This window comes from Schizosaccharomyces osmophilus, chromosome 1 (assembly GCF_027921745.1).
Source record: "Schizosaccharomyces osmophilus chromosome 1, complete sequence".
Lineage (NCBI taxonomy): Eukaryota > Fungi > Ascomycota > Schizosaccharomycetes > Schizosaccharomycetales > Schizosaccharomycetaceae > Schizosaccharomyces > Schizosaccharomyces osmophilus.
Window position 1 is genome coordinate 3,902,625 of NC_079238.1, and position 18,712 is coordinate 3,921,336.

Consider the following 18,712-nt stretch of genomic DNA (forward strand, 5'->3'; position numbering starts at 1 on the left):
TAAATTAATAGCATTAGACTCTTACTAGCGGGTAATTCAATTAGTTCGTTCGTGTTTGATTTATTATAACAACCAATAAATAGACAAGAATCGTATTTTTTTAATATATGTTTAAGATACATTTGGATGTTTTAAAGGTAATCTTGTTTTTGTTAATACAATAGCCAAACCAATCTACCACCGCCAGAACCACCTTTCTTTCCAATTCCGGCCTAAATAAAGTCGGCTGTGTAATTTTTTTTGAACGAAATAAATTTTGAGTTAATTTTTTTGCTTTCATTTGTACAATGAGCGGAAGATTCGTGAGAGCTAGCAAATATCGTATGTCTTTTATTTAGAGGTTGCCTGCTAACCTAGTAAGGTCATATCTTTGGACAAACATGCAAGAAAGAGCTTTGTTATGATAATATAAAGGTTTGTTGGTAACGAGGAATGTATACGAATACTGAACGTTGAATTAGCTCAGCAACAATGCTTGGGATTCTAATTTAATAAGCGCGAATCCTTTCTATTTGAGTGTCAATTGGAACTCAGGAGCCGGCGGTGCTATTGCTGTCATTCCCTTACAAAATCGAGGAAAACTCCCTGATCAAGCCAACTTATTTCGTGGTCATACTGCTGCTGTTTTGGATACCGATTGGAATCCATTCCACGACCAGGTGTTGGCATCTGGAGGTGATGACGCCAAGGTTCGTGAGTTATTGTATTATGAGCTAGTATTTACAAAGATAGATTATGCTATGGAAAGTTCCTGAAGACTACACAGTTTTGGAGCCTTACGAAGATGTGCATCCTGTTGCTCATTTAACAGGACATAGTCGGTATGTTAAGGCAAGGAATGTAGCTTAACTAACCATAAAAAAAGTAAGGTCGGGCATATCCAGTTTCATCCTGCAGCTGCGAATGTGCTGGCGTCTTCAAGTGCTGATAAAACCATTAAATTATGGGATTGTGAGAAAGGAATTGCTCAAGTAACACTTCCCATGAATGAAATTTGTCAATCTATCTCTTTTAACGCTGATGGAAATTTGCTTGTTAGTACGGGTCGTGATAAGAAAATTCGAATTTGGGATCCTCGTACCGAAAAACCAGTTTCAGTTTCCAATGGTCATGCTGGAGCGAAGAATTCGAGAAGCGTTTGGCTTGGGAGCTTAAACCGTATTGCTACCACCGGATTTAGCAAAATGAGTGATCGACAACTCGCTCTGTGGGATCCTGCTAATATGTCTGAACCAATTGGAGGTTTCAATACTTTAGACTCTGGTTCAGGTATTTTAATGCCTTTTTGGGATGATGGTACGAATGTTATTTACCTTGCCGGAAAAGGTGACGGTAACATACGTTATTACGAACTTGAAAACGATGTTTTTCATTATCTTTCTGAATTTAAATCTGTTGATCCCCAACGTGGTATGGCTTTTGTTCCAAAAAGAGGCGTAAACGCTGCCGAAAACGAGGTTATGCGTGCCTATAAATCTGTTAACGATACGATCATCGAACCTATTAGTTTCATCGTTCCTCGACGCTCTGAAGCTTATCAGAGCGACATTTATCCTCCTGCTCCTTCCGGAAAACCAAGCTTATCTGCGGATGAATGGTTCTCTGGCAAGGATGCTCCAGTTGATAGAATGGACATGTCTTTACTTTATGAGACTAAAGGTCCAGTATCTAAAATAACAACCGTTAAGGTTCCTACGCAAGAGGTTCAGAAAGATGCTGATAAGACACCTATTTCTGTAAAGCCTTCTAAGAAAGAAGAACCAGCTAGGGCTTCGCCTGCACAAGAGAAAGCTCCAGAAAATTTTTCATCAAACAAGAAAGAAGAAAAGGAGCTTTCTAAAGAGGAAAAGAAAGATCCTGGAGAGAAGAAATCTTTAGAGAAGGAGACGCAGAAGAAATTAGAAAATAAGGTTTTGCCAGAGCAGGCCACAAAGTCAGAAAAGAAAGACACTGAACGAGAAGCTCCTGCTTCTGCTCATGCGAAGCCCTTGGAAAAAAAGAAGGATGTGGTTGAAAATGGTATCAATGAGGCTTTAATTAAGCGTGAAAAAGAGTTATCTGTATCTCGGATGCCTACAATTTCTTCCCCTGACCAAGATGATAATCTTGTTCAAAAGTTAGATACTATTGAGAAACGATACAAGGAAGAAATGTCTGTTCGAGACTGGAAAATTGCTCAGTTAGAGGAGAGGGTGACGAAACTCTCTGAGGCTATAGAAAAGCACTTTTCCCTTTAAGGTTTATCATTTTCTTTCTTAATTAATTGATAAATCTTTTAAATTCAAAGATTAATTTACTAATTATATATGTGTTTTGAATTTCTCCTGAGTCACCACCACCATCACAAAACACAGGACCACATGTTCCATATCCACTTTGAAAATGCCTTCCGGTATGCGAACATATGGCACTCGCCGACGTTATGTGAGTAAAGATAATGCCATATGGGCCTCTTTGGACGAATTACCTCAAGCATTACACATGATTGACACTAATGTAACAAACAACGAATTTAATAAGCATACCTCGTCTTTTTCGCTTGAAATTGATAAAAAGTCTTCGGGCGCTAAAAGGAGTGAAGATAAATCAGTTAAATCATTACCTAAGGCTGTTGATAAAACAGATGGAAGACATTCAAAGAGTAATTTGCATTTGGTGCCCACGATTGTTGTTCCAAGTCATGGTAGGAATATAAATGAAACAAAAGATAACAGTGCTCTGAATACTTCTACTTCTGAACCGAAGTCGACTTCGGATACAAATACACGGCTTCAAGAAAATTCTCACAAAATGCCAACCCAGCTTGCATTCCTACTAGGTTTAGTGGATCAAGAAATGCCGGTTTCTTTTAAAGATTATATTAAATCGTTCAAATCTCCTATATACAAAATCGGGGAAGCTAGCTATAGTGAGGTCTTCAAAGTAGAGAAGGATGAGCCAATTGTTTTGAAAATTATGCCTTTTGGAAAAAAAAATCAGATTCGCTGTTCAGACATCATAAACGAGCTAAAAATTACTAAAAAGCTTAGTAAACTTGAAGGTTATGTAAATCTTCGACGTGCAATTATTGTCAAAGGAACATATCCATCAATTTTAATCGAAGAATGGGACAAATACGATTTGCAGAAAGAATCTGAGAATGAACGACCAAACCGGTATCATTCATCTCAGCTGTATTGTATACTATGCTTAAATCATAGTGGTACAGACTTGGAGCATGTGGAACTGTCTAATTGGTTTGAAGCTTGGTTGATTTTTAATAAAACAATGAAGGTTCTTGCAATTGGCGAAAGAAATTTTGAATTTGAACATAGAGATATGCATTGGGGGAATATATTAATAAAGAGACGAGACGATGAGGACCTCTCATATTTATTGGATGAAGTGTCCTTTGATGAATTCGATTCTTCTAATACTTCATTGACAGTGCCAGAACGAAGCTCTACTGCTGATTCACTTGACATTACCTTAATTGATTTTACATTGGCTCGAATGCGACATACAGGTTCGTCATCTCCTATATTTAATGAATTTGATGACCCTGATTTATTTAATGGACGAGGTACGTACGATATTTTTAATCGGAATAGTGAAACTAATCCATTTTCATAATAGATGACTATCAATTTGATATTTACAGACTGATGGCCAAAGTTACTAAAGGGCATTGGGATGAATACTTTCCAAAAACTAACATTCTCTGGTTACATTATTTATTACATCAAATTCTGTATAGGAAAACCATCCCTAAACCTCGCGATCATCATGAGCAACAGTTGATGGAACGTCTTAAAAAACTGTTTAAGTTATTAGAACCGCTCCAGCGTTCCCGAAGAGGGTCGTGTCCTCTCCAGAACTGTGCGTTTTCTTCCGCCACTTCTCTTGATGAATGGGTCAGTCAGCGGTTTGATGAGTGAACCTATGAGTTGTATCGTTCTCATTGTTCTTCTTTATGGAATATTTCTGTGCATTGCTTATTTAATTATGGTTCTATTGAAACCTAACTTTTTTGAGACTTTCCTTTCGAAAAATACAAAATTTTTTTGGTGTTTAATTCATGTTTTTCTAATTATATATTTTATATTCATATATATTTACCTGCAGTTTCCATTGTAACTTACTCATAAGATATATTCATCCTAAAGCGTACGTGCCTGCCCGCCGAGCCTTCTAGATGAACTCTACTTAAAAGTTGACATTCTAATAACTGTCAAAAATGAATCCATTTTTTGGAAGAACTTCAGGATTAATGATAGCGCTGACTTTGGGGGTTTGTTCTTCTGTATGTAATTCAATAAAAATCACTTACGGTTATTCGAGATGAATTCATGGCTTTGGTTGAACATTGCTGAAAAGGAGAAAAGTCTAACTGGATTGTAGTTTTATATAATGCAACCCGCTTTGAAGCAACAAAGGTAAGCAAATTGCATATTCACTTGACTATTAACGAATCGTGTTTGTAGGGACGAATATCAGAATTCACGAGACTTAGCTCTGACTAACGAGAAAAAAGAAGCAAGTCTGCGCGACTGAATATCAAACGAATGCTTGTGAAATCCGATTTATTCTCAAACGTCAGTTGCTTATTGATGCATTCTTGTTTGTATACCGGGCAGCGGATACTTAATTAATTATCTATAACAATTGCTAATATTCTGAGAATCGTATTTGTCGTAACCGACATTTATATTAAACTTATAACTATCACACCCTATCCTTTTTAAAAAGTAAATATAAATACATAGATGTCTTGAAAGTAAGCAGCAACACTTTACACGGATTGATGCCAATAAACAGAAGCATAAATCAAAAAAAAGAAAAAAAAAATATTGACGAACCCAAAAGAGAAGATAATAATAACCATATCCAAAAAACGTAAAGCCGTATACTATATGTTTTAGACCTTTTAGGGAGACAAAATGTAAGCTTCCCTCAAATAGTTGGCTAAAGCTGCTTTCCAGTGCTTGATTCGTCGTATGAAGGAGGGGCCTTGAAGGTAGTAATGAAGATGAGGAAGTAATCGCTTGAAGGCTTCTTGGTTATTAAATGGTACGGGAACTAGTTCACCAAACGATTCGAGTTCTTCTTTCAATTCCTCTTCAGTCCAGCTAGATTGCTTGGAAATAGTAGGATGGGAGAATAGAGAATCATTCAAAACTTCAATATCTGCTACAGACCATTCAGAAACAGCATCCATATAAAATAGTTTTGCAGTATGAAGAAGGTCATGACGAGTGTTGTACAAAAGGCTCGAATATAAGCTATCTTCTTTACGATAGGTTTCCAACCACGCCAAAAGATCTTCAGAAGACCATCCATCCAAGACATTCGAAGGAGAGAATGCTCTAGGTGTGAAACGATGATTGTATACGTTTCTTAATAAACTCTCACGAGGAGATAATACAGAAACGGGAGTACCCCTTTCTCTTAAGAAGTCGATGAGACGGCCATCAGACCACAAATGAATAATTTCTTTCATAAATGAAGCGGGAAGTTCTTTCTCTTCATTTCTTGAGCTTACATTATATTCCAGCTCATCTGACTCAGCAGAACAATAGCGTTTGGCAAGGATAGTCAAGTCTTCGCGTGATGCACCTAAAGGAATGCGTACATTCTTTTCATCCAACAAGTTAAGTAGCAAATTAGTTGACCAAGTTTCAAATTCCTCGTTGGTGAGTTCGGTGTTTTCCAAAAATGCTTGAAATACAGTTTCCAGCAATTGTTCCCTGGTCCCGGGCTCAGGAACCTCAAAATTATGTTTTATTAACCACTCTGAAAGTTCAGAATTCGACCAAGCATCAAAGATCCATACACCTAATTCAGGAATTTTGCTCATTGACTCCCTCAACTCGTTCGTGCTAGTCTCATGAGGGTAATACTTATCCCTCAAATTAGAAATTAATTGAAAAGGAGACTTCCAAGGTTCTAACGTCGACTCTGCGCTTGGAGCATCCAAAGACTTTACTCCATGGCCTTTCAGAAAATCATCAAGTTTGCGTTGAGGCCAGGAATCGGATGTAGGCTTGTAGGGTGTTTGCTGTTTATCAACGTAAATAGTTTTTTGAACAACATCTGTTTTCGTTTTATAGGCATTATACACCGGTGTCTGTCTCAGGTCCCTTGCTTCGCCCAAACCTTTCGGGATTAGTATGAGTCACTTTCAATTAAAGAACATACTTTGTACTACAAAAACTCTAAAAGAAAAAGAAATAACTGCCAATTGAAATAAGAATTGCATATACATATTAAATCAGTTGTTGGTACTTCCTGAAGAACCAGGATGAAATTGCATAAGTAACTTCGTTGAGTCAAACGAATGTGACGTAACCAACTGTAAACAAGTTAAGAAAGAGAATCACATAACTAAGTAAAAGGAAAATAAAATATACATTTAATAAACTTATACAGGAATTGGTAGAAACGATTCTAGAGAGAAGGATGTCATGTACGATGCATTAGACTAGTAAACAAGCACTATGAAAATGAATCGTGGAATCCATCAAAAAAAGATTCAAAAGGATGACATTAAGGGTATTTCATACCTGCCTACCTACTTGCCATTGCGCGTGCAATCATTTGAAAATAAAAATATGATGCTGAGTCCATTCATCATTCAAGTGAAAGCATGCTATTTTTTTACCAAAGAATATAATATGATAGAGTCAAGAACAGTTTCGTGCTCTAAAATACACCACTGCAAAAGATGATCCATGAAAGTTTTCTCATTTTCGTGACGTTTCTTGTAGGAAATAAAGATCCTGGTTTGACTTTGCATTAGGAATTTCAAGGCTGTTTCCAAGGAAGAAAAGCTAGATTCGTTATACATAACATCGGACATGAGAACGTAGTCCCACCTTTTCTGCAGTTTAGGCGGTATTTGAGATGACCATACAAATAGATCGGTAGATATATTATTGTGGAGGAGGTGTTGATTTTTAGTAATGTTTGCTTGTAAGATACCAAGGGCATCATCCAAATCAGTCATACAAACAGATGCATTTGGATACTTGGATGCTACAGAAATGCCTAAAATCCCACATCCAGATCCAAGTTCCAATACTTGTAGGTCTTTCTTGTCTGATAAGGTCCATTCTGGTTCTTGTCTTAAAATTTTCTCAGATAGAATAATCCCTGCGTCCCATATATGTTTAGCGATACTCTCGCCCATTTGTTCCAGAAAGCATAATCCAAAAGGCTCCCAATCATTATGTTCTAAATATCGCCAAACGTGCTTGGGACCTTCGTTTTTAGTCAGTGAAAAGGAGTCGCTCCAAACAGGTAGTATGACATGATATTCATGCGGCGAAATATTGGGTGTAGTCGTTTGCGGAAAAAGAATTAGTTGAAGTTGCTTTGAACTGACTGGAATGCTAATAGAAAGGGTCGATGCAACTTCATACCCATTCCAGACGACAGATTCGCTTTTAAGAGGAATAGGTTTTCCATTTGAAACATCCGCGACCACAACTTGCAGCGGACAACGTTCTGGATAAAAAAATTCTCCAAGATCTGTCGTCAGAGTGAAAACCGCCTTAATAATACCCGTTTTTGACCCTCTTGCATTCACCGGTTGAACCTTTAAGAATCGTATATGATAAAAATGCGCCATCAGTAAAAATGCTTCGTAGCGTTATTGAATGAAATAATTGAAAGAACAGTAAAATTACTAAAGACCCAGTTTACTAGTTTTTCCCCCTTCTTTTACCACATGGGTTAGCTTTTCTTTCTTTCGGACTAGTAGTAGTAAGTATTGAAAAAAGTAGCAACCACAGAATTCTTCTTCAATCATCAACCCATTTTTCCTTTCTTTTTTAGTTTAATATCAAGGGCACTTGACTACCTTTCATGGACGTTTCATATCCACTATACACCATTTAGGGAATCTCGCCTTTGTGTGTTCTTATACAACGGGTGGTACGCGCATGGTATCCACAACTGTCGCGTTTTTTCCTTCATCCTTTTGTAATTGATATTGAATTAACATGGTAAGGCCAATGCCAAATATTTTAGTGGACTCCATACAAGAATGGGAATCTTACATGGAAAACCTTGATGATGAATGTGCTACCTTTGGAAGGATTACAAGAATGCGCCCAGAAGGCAATATGGAGAAACCAGAAGACTTTGTAAAAGATGCCTTTCATTACTTCGATGAAGAAAACGAGACTTTGGGTCGACGGAAAATCATTTTGCTTCGTGCTAAACGAAGACTTTGTCAACAAGACCTTCTTTGGAAGCATTCTAAAGACACAGAGAACCAATGCTTGGAAAAAATGACAGGACTACTAAAAAATCATGTTGAACGGATGCTGAAATTCTGTAGGATGGTTTGTGAAAAATTGTCCGAAACATTCGAAACTACAATGAAAGTCGCAAAAGATTTTCAAGATTGCAAACCTTCTCAAGAATGGTTTTATTTATTTCAATTGAAATATATAAAGAAACAAAAAAAACATCAAATCCTTCCTTTCGTTTCCGAATGGATAATCATGGTACAACAGTACATTGACTTGTTAAACGATTTCGCAGCTATTCAACAGAAAGTATTGAAACTTTAAAAAAATTATTAAACTAAATATTAGCCATGATCTAGAATTCCTTTTTTAAATTTTCGCGATTTTTTAAACTAGCATAATATATCATTGAGTAATGCTTGGGAAAGTCTTTCGGCTGTAAGGGAAAAAGTCACTATAAATTGTTTTAAAGGGAAACTAGATTATGCCGACAAATGATTAGGTTAAAAGAAAACCAGGTCGTTATTGAATTTATCATTTTCTCAAATACCTACTTGCAACATAAGACTTTGAAATGTAGAACCAATTTATCAGGTAACGACTTGACTACACACATATATTATTCGTAGAGTACAACAAGTGGGATGTTTCAAATATTCTATGTGGGGTCCAAGGAACTACACTTCAACGAAGGGGTTCTTGCGTAAGTAGTTCTTCAGTTGTGTTGGTTTCATCCAAAACCAAACTCGTTTATTCTGCTCATTAGTTCTTTAAGAGCTGTTTGATCATTGAAAATTAAAGAAAACGTAGCAAGCATGGTAGGCTGCTTTGGACGCAAGAAAAAACCAATTTACCGAAAAATTGTGATTCTGGGTGATGGTAAGAGCATTGCTGCTTAGTGAAATGTCTCGTACGGGGAATGTGAAAATGGCTAATAATTTTAGGTGCTGCTGGTAAAACTAGTCTGCTAAACGTGTTTACGAAGGGGTACTTCCCTCAAGTATATGAACCTACCATGTAAGTTACTTTGTATAATAAAAACTCCAAAGGAAAACCGTCCATTGATTTCTTCCAATATGAAAGCCTGTCTTGTTTGATAGAGCACCTTGTGCTGTCAAATGAAGACAGTGTTTTCTTTCGTGTATTCAGAAATCCCTTAGTGCTTCCTTTGTGTTGTTATTTCAGCCCTGCCGTTGATTGAATTATGTTCCTAACACATCTTAGTTTTGAGAATTATATTCATGATATATTTGTGGATGGAAATAGCATAGAATTATCCTTATGGGATACAGCCGGTCAAGAGGAGTACGATCAACTGCGTTCACTTTCATACTCTGACACACATGTCATTATGATTTGTTTTGCTGTGGACTCGCCAGACTCCTTGGAAAATGTCGTCGCCAAATGGTTACCAGAAGTCTCCAGCAATTGCCCGTCAGTCAAGCTTGTTTTAGTTGCTTTAAAATGCGATTTGCGTGGCGCAGAAGATGATCAAGCAAACTCTAGACTTATAGGTTATGAAGAAGGCCTTGCGGCCGCGAAAAAGATTAACGCTGTACGATATCTTGAATGCAGTGCGAAACTAAACAGAGGTGTCAACGAGGCATTCACAGAAGCAGCTCGAGTAGCTCTGGCTGCTCAACCACGTAGTGCAAAAGACAATGGTGATAGTTCTCACAAAACCGGTTGTATCATTTGCTAAATGGTCAGAGAGAGGCCACTTTCTTAATACACCATTCTATAATTCGTCCCCCCCTTTTTTTTTACATACTCGTCTATATTGTACAGAAACCTTCTCTCTCCTTTGTATAGGCTACGACTCTTAGCTTTTCCGATTATCTGCCGTATTTCCTTTCTCGTCATTTCTATAAAAGTTTCGTTTAGGACATTCGACCTGGTATCCGCTTTTCCGTTCTTTATTGTTTACAATTTTATATTAATGCGGTAAATGGCTTTTTAATGCTTTTTGGCCATTCTATCGCGTGTTCCTATTCTGAAGTAGCCATTGTGCTCTGTCACCAAACCAGCAAGTTGTCGATAGCATTGTCTTTTTGTTTGACTTGTAGGTTTTTATGAACTTCACTCCTTTTTCTACGATTCGTTCTTTTTTCTCTTTTTTCTATTCTTGATATGGGATTTATTTAATTAAATTGCTAATTCCTTCATATCATTGTAAAATACATCTCATTCCTTCTTCGATGATTGTATATTAGTTTCTAAAGTCCTGAATAAACATGAGGTAGCTATAAATTCCATAAATGATGATTTTTGAAAGAGTTTTTCTACTTATTGCTCTAGCTCTAAACGTCCACTGTTCATGGTGGTTACTAAGATTCTCGCTAGCCTTTTCCCTCCTTGTAATGACTTATAGATCCCAGTCATCTTCATCATCAACGGCACGGCGACTATACTACAAACATGTTAACATTCTGAAAGATAATTTAAGAGAACATTGACAAGAGAACGCCAAGCCGAATAGAAAAACAAGTACATACAACAATCTTAGTTTCTCTTTGTTTTGATAATTGACCAGAGATCTGTTCTAGAAGCTCAATTAATTCAGATTCGGAAATCTTTTGTAGGACTTGGCCACTTCTAGCCATTCGAAGCAATAGTTCCTCAACGGCTAACGAGCATGTTAGAGATAAAAAAAATAAAAAAATTATCACAAATGAACGCTTGACGTACCTTGAGCGCGATCAGGCTTTACTAGAGCGATACGACGAAGTCTATCTCGGGCAGAGTGCTCTAGTATTTGGGTGAGCTAACAAAGAGAGATCAGTAAATTACGTCCTTCTTGTAATGAAATTGGATCATACCATGTTCTGACGAAGTTCGTCTGTGGCTTCTTTTTGTTGACCTTGATTTGCGGGAGCATTTTGAGGTCTATTCGCATGTTAATAAAAGGTGTTGTCGGGACGAAAAAGACTGAATTCTGAAGAAGAAAACATTCATGTATGAATGCATTCGACTAAAAGGTTGATAAATATATCAGTTGGAACTTCCTAACCATGTCCCTATGTAACTTACTCAGATGGTTGCTGCTGACCCTTTAATTGAGCAAGTCGAGCTTGACGGATCGCTTGCAATTCTTCATCCATGTTGAAAAACTAAAGTACGAGCCTTGAATGTATAGAATTTTTCTTGCTTCTTGGTTGAACAAATGGAAAGACGTAACGTGCAAAGTCCTCACGAACTGTCGTCTTTGGAGTCTACAAAAAAAAAAAAAAGAACTTAAAAATAAGAAAGAACTAAGGCACTTTTGAACGCTTAATCAAAGCTCAATAAAACCGTGCGTTTGAAGACACGAAATCTTTATAAAGGAGTAAATAATGCATTACAAAGCACTCCATTAAAAATATAGTACGAATTCCTAAGATGTATCATTAAAAAAAATGCGGTAATATGAAACTCCAAAGAAAGTATGGATAGTGAAGCTTGAAATAGTGCACCGCTAAATATTATTTCTTCCGCGGTAAGTTTTACTAACGTAACGTACCGTAGATTAGTCCCTACTACTACCTCTCGTTATTCTATTTACAAATTTGCAGCATAGGTTATTAGAGGATGGATTCAAACGACTGAGAATGACACTCAGAACTTTCTCATTTCCTCGTGACGGACTTTATGCAAAGTTTCATTAGACAAGTGTAAATTAAATAAAAAGGATTCAAGTACCGTATGGGCCATAAAAACGCAGGTGCTGCTGAACGCCAAAGATTAGTTTTACGCGGTCCTCGACATACAAGCTGTCTCTATGCTTGATGTATCGGTTGAGTCGACTGATCACTTCAACGCAGTGAAAACAAACATAAGGAAGAATAATGAAAAAGAATTGAAGGAAAAAACTAGAGCCATGTCTGAGGAAGAAATTCTTTCACACAAATTGCTGGTTGCAATTGAAAAACAAGCAGCCTTAGATGAACGATACGCTGATGAAATCCATAAAAACGAAGTGCTGGAAGAACGAATCCGTAAGTTAGAAGTTAGTGTTTCAACTCAGGAAAAAACCAAACAGCTCGCAAATGAAAGCGAAGATGTAGGGGAGAAACTACGGCAAACGGAGGCAAAATACCAAACCGTAGAAATTGAGCGGGATCGCGTGCAAACTGAGATTGAAGAATTAACTAGCTCTTTATTCGAAGAAGCGAATCGAATGGTAGCAGATGCTAAGAAAGAAACATCCGTTTATCAGCGACGTGCTTCTCAACTCCAAAAACAATTAGCCGATACCGAAACTCTCTTACTAAATGCCCAATCCCAGCTGATAGAGCTAAAGTCTGTCATGCAAAACATGTCCGATTCCTATGAACAGACGATTCATTCTCCTATACGACCCGGTTCTTCTGCTCATGATTCGGCTTCTATCACTAGTATGGGTTCTTCTACACCAGCGTTAGAAGAAACTTTACATCGAAGTGCCCCTAATCATGTAAAATCGGCTTCCTTCGAAAGTCCTAGGACGTCAGTAAATTCCAATTATGTATATCCCGCCGCTCACCGCCATCTTGAGCAAGTGCAAGATCAGAGAGCAGCCACCAGTCTAGGTATTCACCACCCTTCTCACGTTCATCGTGTACGAACGCTCGTTGAAGACAGGTCTAGCAGTGCCTCCCCCCCTGCTACGCCAGTCGTCGTTACAGACTCACCTCCTCCTTCTACCAACTATGTGACACCCATAAATTCCGCCATTTGGAACACAAGTCAGGCAAACTTTTCTCAAGCAATGAACTTTCAAAATCCCTCTTTTTCTGAGTTCCATGCTTTGTTAACCTATTCCTCGAAATCAGTTCAACCAAGGACCAGTTTAAACCGTATGTCTTCTTCCTCATCGTTGAAGAATGTCGCTTTACAAAATCGTACGGTCCTCCCGCCAGCAAATACAAAGCAATCATCTTCATCACCGTCTCATCCATCTTTCTTACCGCCTGCTTCGCGTTGTCTTCGAGAATTTGCTTATTTTAAACGATGCGTTGAAGAGGACATTGATCCAACATTGCGCTTGGATCACGCAGTCGGCCTGTCGTGGTTAGCTCGTCGATCGATTTATGCTGCTATTCTAGATGCTTCCTTAATTATTAACCCTTTGTCTTCTTCCTCATCGCAAGCATTTTCTCCATGTTCCCTTTGTGGAGATAATAGGGAAGACAGCCTTCGCTCTTTTGAGTTTCGGTCTCGTCCCGATGGTACATCTTATGCTTGCTGTAATTACTGCGTCGCTAGATTACGCAGCGTTTGTGGATTTCTATCATTTTTATACCAAGTTGCTAAAGGTGTTTGGGATTCCTGTTCTGTTGAGAAAACTTGGACCGAGTGTATTCTTAAGCGTGAAGCAATGTTTTATTCACGAACCGGATTAGCAAAAGAACTTGGCGGTTAATCGATTTTGTCATTTTCTGTTGTTCAAATGACTCCCTCTCAAAATTAAGTTTTGGCAAGGGTGAATACTAGTTTATTCATTGATGGTACTTTAATAAGGATCATCGATTTAACGTTTTTTGAAGTTATGCTCACAATCGAACATAAGAAAACGAATTTATGGGGAGGGAACGTTCAATAATGCTGTAAATATGAACATATTTATGACCTATTCTTTTATTTTTATTTAATTTCTAACAACACTAATGTAGAGTTATCTTACGGCAATTAATATTGACAAATGTTTATAAGTCCTTCGAGTAAGATAAGAGCTCATGAAGTTGCGAATCATAATAAACGAAATCGTACAGAAGTTTTTGATATAATTTCATTTTGCATTTCTTGCTAATTGTAAACTTCTGGTTTATTTGAGCTTTCGTATAGAATATCCATTCCTAAGTTCTGAAAGCGAAAGTTTGAATGCCAATCAACTAAAACAGTAATCTAAAGTAAAAATAATACAAGTAAAAAAATATTGTAAATTTTGAATAAAAAAAAAAAAAAAAAAACTTGGAAAAGATGATCCTACTTAGTGGATATATCTCTACGACTTCCGAATTGGTTCCACTCATCTATCCTCCACTCCCCCCTTTCTTCACTCATAAAGTATTGTTGAACAAACATGGCATTCTTTGGACTTCGTGCTTATTCTACACCTATTTTAAAGCCTATGTATCCTTTCATTTTAGGAGGTGAGTAAAAGAAGCAAGGATAAAGTGAATTGGAATGAAGACTAACAAGATTAGGTGGTATCATCTTTTATGGAACCTACAAGCTCCGTAATGCTCTTCTTGCTGGTAAGGATATTTAAATAATTGAAGTATACCAGAAATGCTGACTCTTGAATAGCGGAAGAAAAGAAGAACGAGAAACCTGCATCTGGTCATTAATGAATGAACCCGTTTCTTTTCGATGATCGTTTGTCCAACAATGAAGAAACTTCATTCTTGAATTAATAACAATAAACCACAAGATGAAACAACAGTCAATGTATTTCCCTTTCTCTTTATCACATTCGTATACGTTGTTGCTTTTTCAGAGTTTCTAGATCTGTTTAATGCTGTAGTATTTAATGGTATTTTTGAAGTAATATAACAACCTGGTCTACTTGAAGAAAGAAAACTGCCTGCAAGTTACCGAAATGATATTCGATGAGAGGCACTTTCTGATGCTACGAAGAGTTTCCCTCTCATCCACACACACTGAAACCATCAAGTGTAAAAGCATTTCGTGTTAAAGATCTTTCTGGACTTGAAACTGTCGGGATCTACTTGACCTGGAGAGACAAAGGTATCACCAGGAGCTTAGACTTATGTTATATCGGTTCACCTGGTGCACAAGCAAGCATGTATCAGTGAAAAAAGCACCAAATGATTTGTGCCTAAATTACACCATGCAAAAATTTTCTCACCAATCTATTTCATTAAACCCAGTCCGAAATTCGGTCGTTCATACCCAAAGCAGTTTCCAACCCCTCCCCCAACAAACCACAATCAATATGGCATTTTTTACCAAAATAGAATACATTGTTCATGAATGAATTGTTTTCATTCCTACTTTACACTCCAAAACTTGTTCTTTTTACTGAGTCTGGGATTTAAAAGTTGTTACCTCTCGACTGTTTTTCTGACATTAGAGGGCTCGTATTTATGTTTAGGTTGAAGGAAATCTCACGAAAAAAATCATCAGCAACATAAGTAGCCGAAATAAGGACAGATGAATAACATTTTCGTGCAAAATAACTATATAAAAATACTAATTTTTCGTATTCTTGTAGGAACAGGGCATACAATCATTTACCAAAGGTATCGTTACCTAAAGCCATTTCTGATCTGGAGTTGTACTCGCAAACAATGTGTGCTCCTTCTGCTAAGATTAAATACCTTAAAACAAATTTCATTTCTCATGACAGAAGTGAAAACAAAAGAAATTAGTTCTCAGCAAGCCATCAGCATAGCAATATCGTATTAAGTAATTTTTTTATGTTCGATATCGGTATCGTTGAATAAGCCAATTGTTTTTGTACGTTGTAGTCTCATACATACTAATAGCACGGGCACCTTATAAGGCGTTATTATGGTTACTCTTTGAATTCTTTATGATGCGATTTTACCTACTACCGTCTACGGATGATAAAAACAAAGCAAGAAAAAATGTCAGTTGTTGATATAAAAATTGGAAATAAATATAGAATTGGAAGAAAAATTGGGTCAGGATCTTTTGGGCAAATTTACTTGGGACTGAATGTCGTTAACGGAGAGCAAGTTGCAGTAAAGCTTGAGCCTTTAAAGTCCCGGCATCATCAATTGGAATATGAGTAAGTGCTTACAACTAAAAACGAAGTCAAATAAGCTGGTTTTCATTTTTTTTCATTTCGAGAACATCAAAGTAAACATATATTCACTGGCTTTCCTTTATAGCGAGGGTTGGCAATAGTGAAATATTTTTATGTATTTTTGTTTAGCTATTCATCTATGACATGAATTTTACGATGATTTTATTAACATGTTGAAAAGATTTCGAGTATATAACATCCTTAAAGGCAATATTGGAATCCCAATTATTCGCTGGTTCGGAATAGTAAACAATTATAACGCCATGGTTATGGACTTGCTGGGTCCTTCCCTAGAAGACTTGTTTTGCTACTGTGGAAGAAAGTTTTCCTTAAAAACCGTTGTTCTCTTAGCAGACCAATTAATCAGTCGCATTGAATATGTGCATCAAAAATCCTTCTTGCATAGGGACATTAAACCAGATAATTTTCTCTTGAAAAAACACAGCAATGTTATAACAATGATTGACTTTGGACTTGCCAAGAAATACAGAGATTTTAAAACTTACGTTCATATACCTTATCGAGATAATAAAAACCTTACTGGTACAGCAAGATATGCAAGTATTAATACACATATCGGGATTGAACAATCGAGGCGCGACGATTTAGAATCTTTGGGATATGTGCTGTTATATTTCTGCCGAGGAAGCTTACCCTGGCAAGGCTTACAAGCTGATACAAAAGAACAAAAATATCAAAGAATTCGCGACACAAAAATCAATACCCCCTTAGAAGTACTGTGTAAAGGCCTTCCCGAGGAGTTTATTTCTTATATGTACTACACAAGACAGCTATCTTTTACCGAGCAACCCGACTATAATTATTTAAGAAGGTTATTTCGAAACTTACTTATACGGAAAGGTATTCAGTATGACTATGTTTTTGACTGGATGATTCTTAAATACCAAAAGCGAGCCGCCGCCGCAGCTGCAACATCTGCTAATGCTAATAATGCAAATTTGACTCCTAACCCATATGGAAACCTTAATACCCTGCCATCTCCAGCAGTATCTCCTCCCCCTGCTGGCATCCCACCTCAAATAACACCTAGCCTAAAGAATTCACCTGGTCGTATAGCTACTGACCGGTTGCCGAAAACACCCCAGTCTTATTCTACCAATGTCGTCCAATGTAATTCCCCCACTCCCCTTCCTGGTCAACTTCGCCCAACTTCTCAAAATAATGATTTCAATATCGTCCATCCCTCCTTCCAGGCTTCTTACGCTTCTCATATTAAGAAACCCCATGAATGATGAGCATGCTCCTTAATTTTATACCTTTCAGTCGTCTATTTGAGAAATTAAAAGATAACCCGGATCATTATCGTTCGTTGTTCTGTTCCATAACTTTGAGTATGTTGTATACGCTTTCAGATGCTCTCCTACTAATATCACTTCTTGGTCTACATAATGTAAAACTTGCTTAATGCTTTTTATCATTAGAATTTATCTGACCGACATAAATCTTGTATTGTGAGAACTATTCCGGATGTTTCGTTTCTCGCTTGTTACTTTATCCTTCTTCTTTTTCTTCAACTGCTCGACTTTCTTCCATTGACTCTTGCTTGGTTTTGTAATATGACTAATTTTTGCTTTTATACCAGCCACGAAGACACTGTTTAGTGCATTTGTGCTCTAATTTTGTCATTTTTTTTGTGTTCCATTCTATAACTATCAAATTAATCTGCATCCTTTAATTTGGCGGTGTTTTTTAGCGATCGTTTACTTCCAAATGTTCATATTTGCAGTAACCTGGTCAGGCACCATCGAGAACAGTACTGGGAGTGTCATTTCGTTGAGTATATTGAAACCTTAACCGAAGATATTATTTAATTATAGTAAACTGGTCTCAAGTATTTGTGAATGTTTCACTGGACTTTTTATTTATATCACATTAGCAGTTGGAAGCTTTTATCTCAAATTTTACTTACATTGAAAACTACTCTTTATCGTAATGGATCATGCTTTCTTTTCTATTTTGTCTATTTGTTGACGCGCTTTTTCCAGTAGATATATAGAAAGTATGGACCAAATATATTGTCACTTGTTTTGTTACTCGTGTGTTGTTAAGCCAGCAGTGTTGGTATGGCTCGTATGTTGTGTATATAATTTATCTTCAAGACAATAGTAACCTGATCAAAACATATAATTGCATAAGGACCAAGTAAAAAGAATTTAAAAGAAGTTTTACAATAATCAATGGCTACAAGGTAAGTAAGATATGGGTGCTTTTAACTAACAAACAGATTTGGTAGAAGAAAAGATCGCAATGGGGACGTTTTGCCCTTGTATGAAACTAAACCATCACCGCATCTGGACGATTTGGAGAGCGTTAACGAAAATCGAATTGCAAACTTAACGGGAAAAGTACAGTCTTTGAAATCGGTGCGTAATACAACTAGAATTTTAAGAAAAATCATGTCGGGCAAACTAACACATATTTAGATGACGATGGATATTGGTACAGAGATTACTTCGTCTTCAAAGCTGATGGATACAATGAATGAATCTTACTTCACTACGCAAAACGCGCTGAAGGGCACAATGGGACGATTGAAGAAGGTTTCCAAAAGCAGTGGCATCTCCATATGGACCTGGTTAGCTTTCTTTTGTATAGTGGCATTGGTGTTTGTCTTGGTTCGATATTAGGACCCAGCCATGGTTTTCGGTATGGTAGTAGGTTTGGCTGATTTTATCGAATAAAGGGCTGGTCCCTTGAATGCTTC

At 37.1% G+C, this 18,712-nt stretch overlaps 11 protein-coding genes across 11 annotated transcripts; 8 read left to right on the top strand and 3 right to left on the bottom strand.

The window, feature by feature from the left end:
* Window positions 1-287: 287 nt before the first annotated feature.
* crn1 (actin binding protein, coronin Crn1) lies at window positions 288-2,237 on the top strand (the record flags this gene model as incomplete). Its single annotated transcript, XM_056180567.1, has 5 exons — window positions 288-321; window positions 362-414; window positions 462-689; window positions 733-821; window positions 866-2,237. 5 exons carry the CDS (start codon window positions 288-290, stop codon window positions 2,235-2,237), a joined length of 1,776 nt encoding a protein of 591 aa, XP_056036051.1.
* A 145-nt stretch (window positions 2,238-2,382) lies between these two features.
* Window positions 2,383-3,917, top strand: hrk1 (haspin related kinase Hrk1; the record flags this gene model as incomplete). Its single annotated transcript, XM_056180568.1, has 2 exons — window positions 2,383-3,562; window positions 3,616-3,917. The coding sequence occupies 2 exons, from the start codon at window positions 2,383-2,385 to the stop codon at window positions 3,915-3,917; spliced, it is 1,482 nt and encodes a 493-aa protein (XP_056036052.1).
* A 989-nt stretch (window positions 3,918-4,906) lies between these two features.
* les1 (nuclear bridge Ish domain protein Les1) lies at window positions 4,907-6,244 on the bottom strand (the record flags this gene model as incomplete). Its single annotated transcript, XM_056180569.1, has 2 exons — window positions 4,907-6,135; window positions 6,178-6,244. 2 exons carry the CDS (start codon window positions 6,242-6,244, stop codon window positions 4,907-4,909), a joined length of 1,296 nt encoding a protein of 431 aa, XP_056036053.1.
* Window positions 6,245-6,628: 384 nt separating this feature from the next.
* Window positions 6,629-7,609, bottom strand: efm6 (translation elongation factor EF-1 alpha (eEF1A) lysine 390 methyltransferase Efm6; the record flags this gene model as incomplete). The annotated part of the gene is made up of 1 exon (XM_056180570.1): window positions 6,629-7,609. The coding sequence occupies one exon, from the start codon at window positions 7,607-7,609 to the stop codon at window positions 6,629-6,631; it is 981 nt and encodes a 326-aa protein (XP_056035284.1).
* Window positions 7,610-7,982: 373 nt separating this feature from the next.
* On the top strand, window positions 7,983-8,558 carry tht2 (karyogamy protein Tht2; the record flags this gene model as incomplete). Its single annotated transcript, XM_056180571.1, has 1 exon — window positions 7,983-8,558. One exon carries the CDS (start codon window positions 7,983-7,985, stop codon window positions 8,556-8,558), a length of 576 nt encoding a protein of 191 aa, XP_056035985.1.
* A 491-nt stretch (window positions 8,559-9,049) lies between these two features.
* rho3 (Rho family GTPase Rho3) lies at window positions 9,050-9,936 on the top strand (the record flags this gene model as incomplete). Its single annotated transcript, XM_056180572.1, has 3 exons — window positions 9,050-9,113; window positions 9,179-9,251; window positions 9,459-9,936. The coding sequence occupies 3 exons, from the start codon at window positions 9,050-9,052 to the stop codon at window positions 9,934-9,936; spliced, it is 615 nt and encodes a 204-aa protein (XP_056035997.1).
* A 663-nt stretch (window positions 9,937-10,599) lies between these two features.
* On the bottom strand, window positions 10,600-11,335 carry SOMG_01780 (DNA-binding TFAR19-related protein, Programmed cell death protein 5-like protein; the record flags this gene model as incomplete). Its single annotated transcript, XM_056180573.1, has 5 exons — window positions 10,600-10,644; window positions 10,730-10,860; window positions 10,923-10,998; window positions 11,054-11,120; window positions 11,265-11,335. 5 exons carry the CDS (start codon window positions 11,333-11,335, stop codon window positions 10,600-10,602), a joined length of 390 nt encoding a protein of 129 aa, XP_056035601.1.
* Window positions 11,336-11,991: 656 nt separating this feature from the next.
* sec2 (Rab GEF Sec2) lies at window positions 11,992-13,614 on the top strand (the record flags this gene model as incomplete). The annotated part of the gene is made up of 1 exon (XM_056180574.1): window positions 11,992-13,614. One exon carries the CDS (start codon window positions 11,992-11,994, stop codon window positions 13,612-13,614), a length of 1,623 nt encoding a protein of 540 aa, XP_056035809.1.
* A 660-nt stretch (window positions 13,615-14,274) lies between these two features.
* On the top strand, window positions 14,275-14,542 carry atp18 (F1-FO ATP synthase subunit J; the record flags this gene model as incomplete). Its single annotated transcript, XM_056180575.1, has 3 exons — window positions 14,275-14,344; window positions 14,399-14,449; window positions 14,502-14,542. 3 exons carry the CDS (start codon window positions 14,275-14,277, stop codon window positions 14,540-14,542), a joined length of 162 nt encoding a protein of 53 aa, XP_056035874.1.
* A 1,239-nt stretch (window positions 14,543-15,781) lies between these two features.
* On the top strand, window positions 15,782-17,240 carry hhp2 (serine/threonine protein kinase (CK1 family) Hhp2; the record flags this gene model as incomplete). Its single annotated transcript, XM_056180576.1, has 2 exons — window positions 15,782-15,969; window positions 16,169-17,240. The coding sequence occupies 2 exons, from the start codon at window positions 15,782-15,784 to the stop codon at window positions 17,238-17,240; spliced, it is 1,260 nt and encodes a 419-aa protein (XP_056035281.1).
* A 945-nt stretch (window positions 17,241-18,185) lies between these two features.
* On the top strand, window positions 18,186-18,635 carry bet1 (SNARE Bet1; the record flags this gene model as incomplete). Its single annotated transcript, XM_056180577.1, has 3 exons — window positions 18,186-18,196; window positions 18,233-18,371; window positions 18,432-18,635. 3 exons carry the CDS (start codon window positions 18,186-18,188, stop codon window positions 18,633-18,635), a joined length of 354 nt encoding a protein of 117 aa, XP_056035781.1.
* Between the last annotated feature and the right edge of the window lie 77 nt (window positions 18,636-18,712).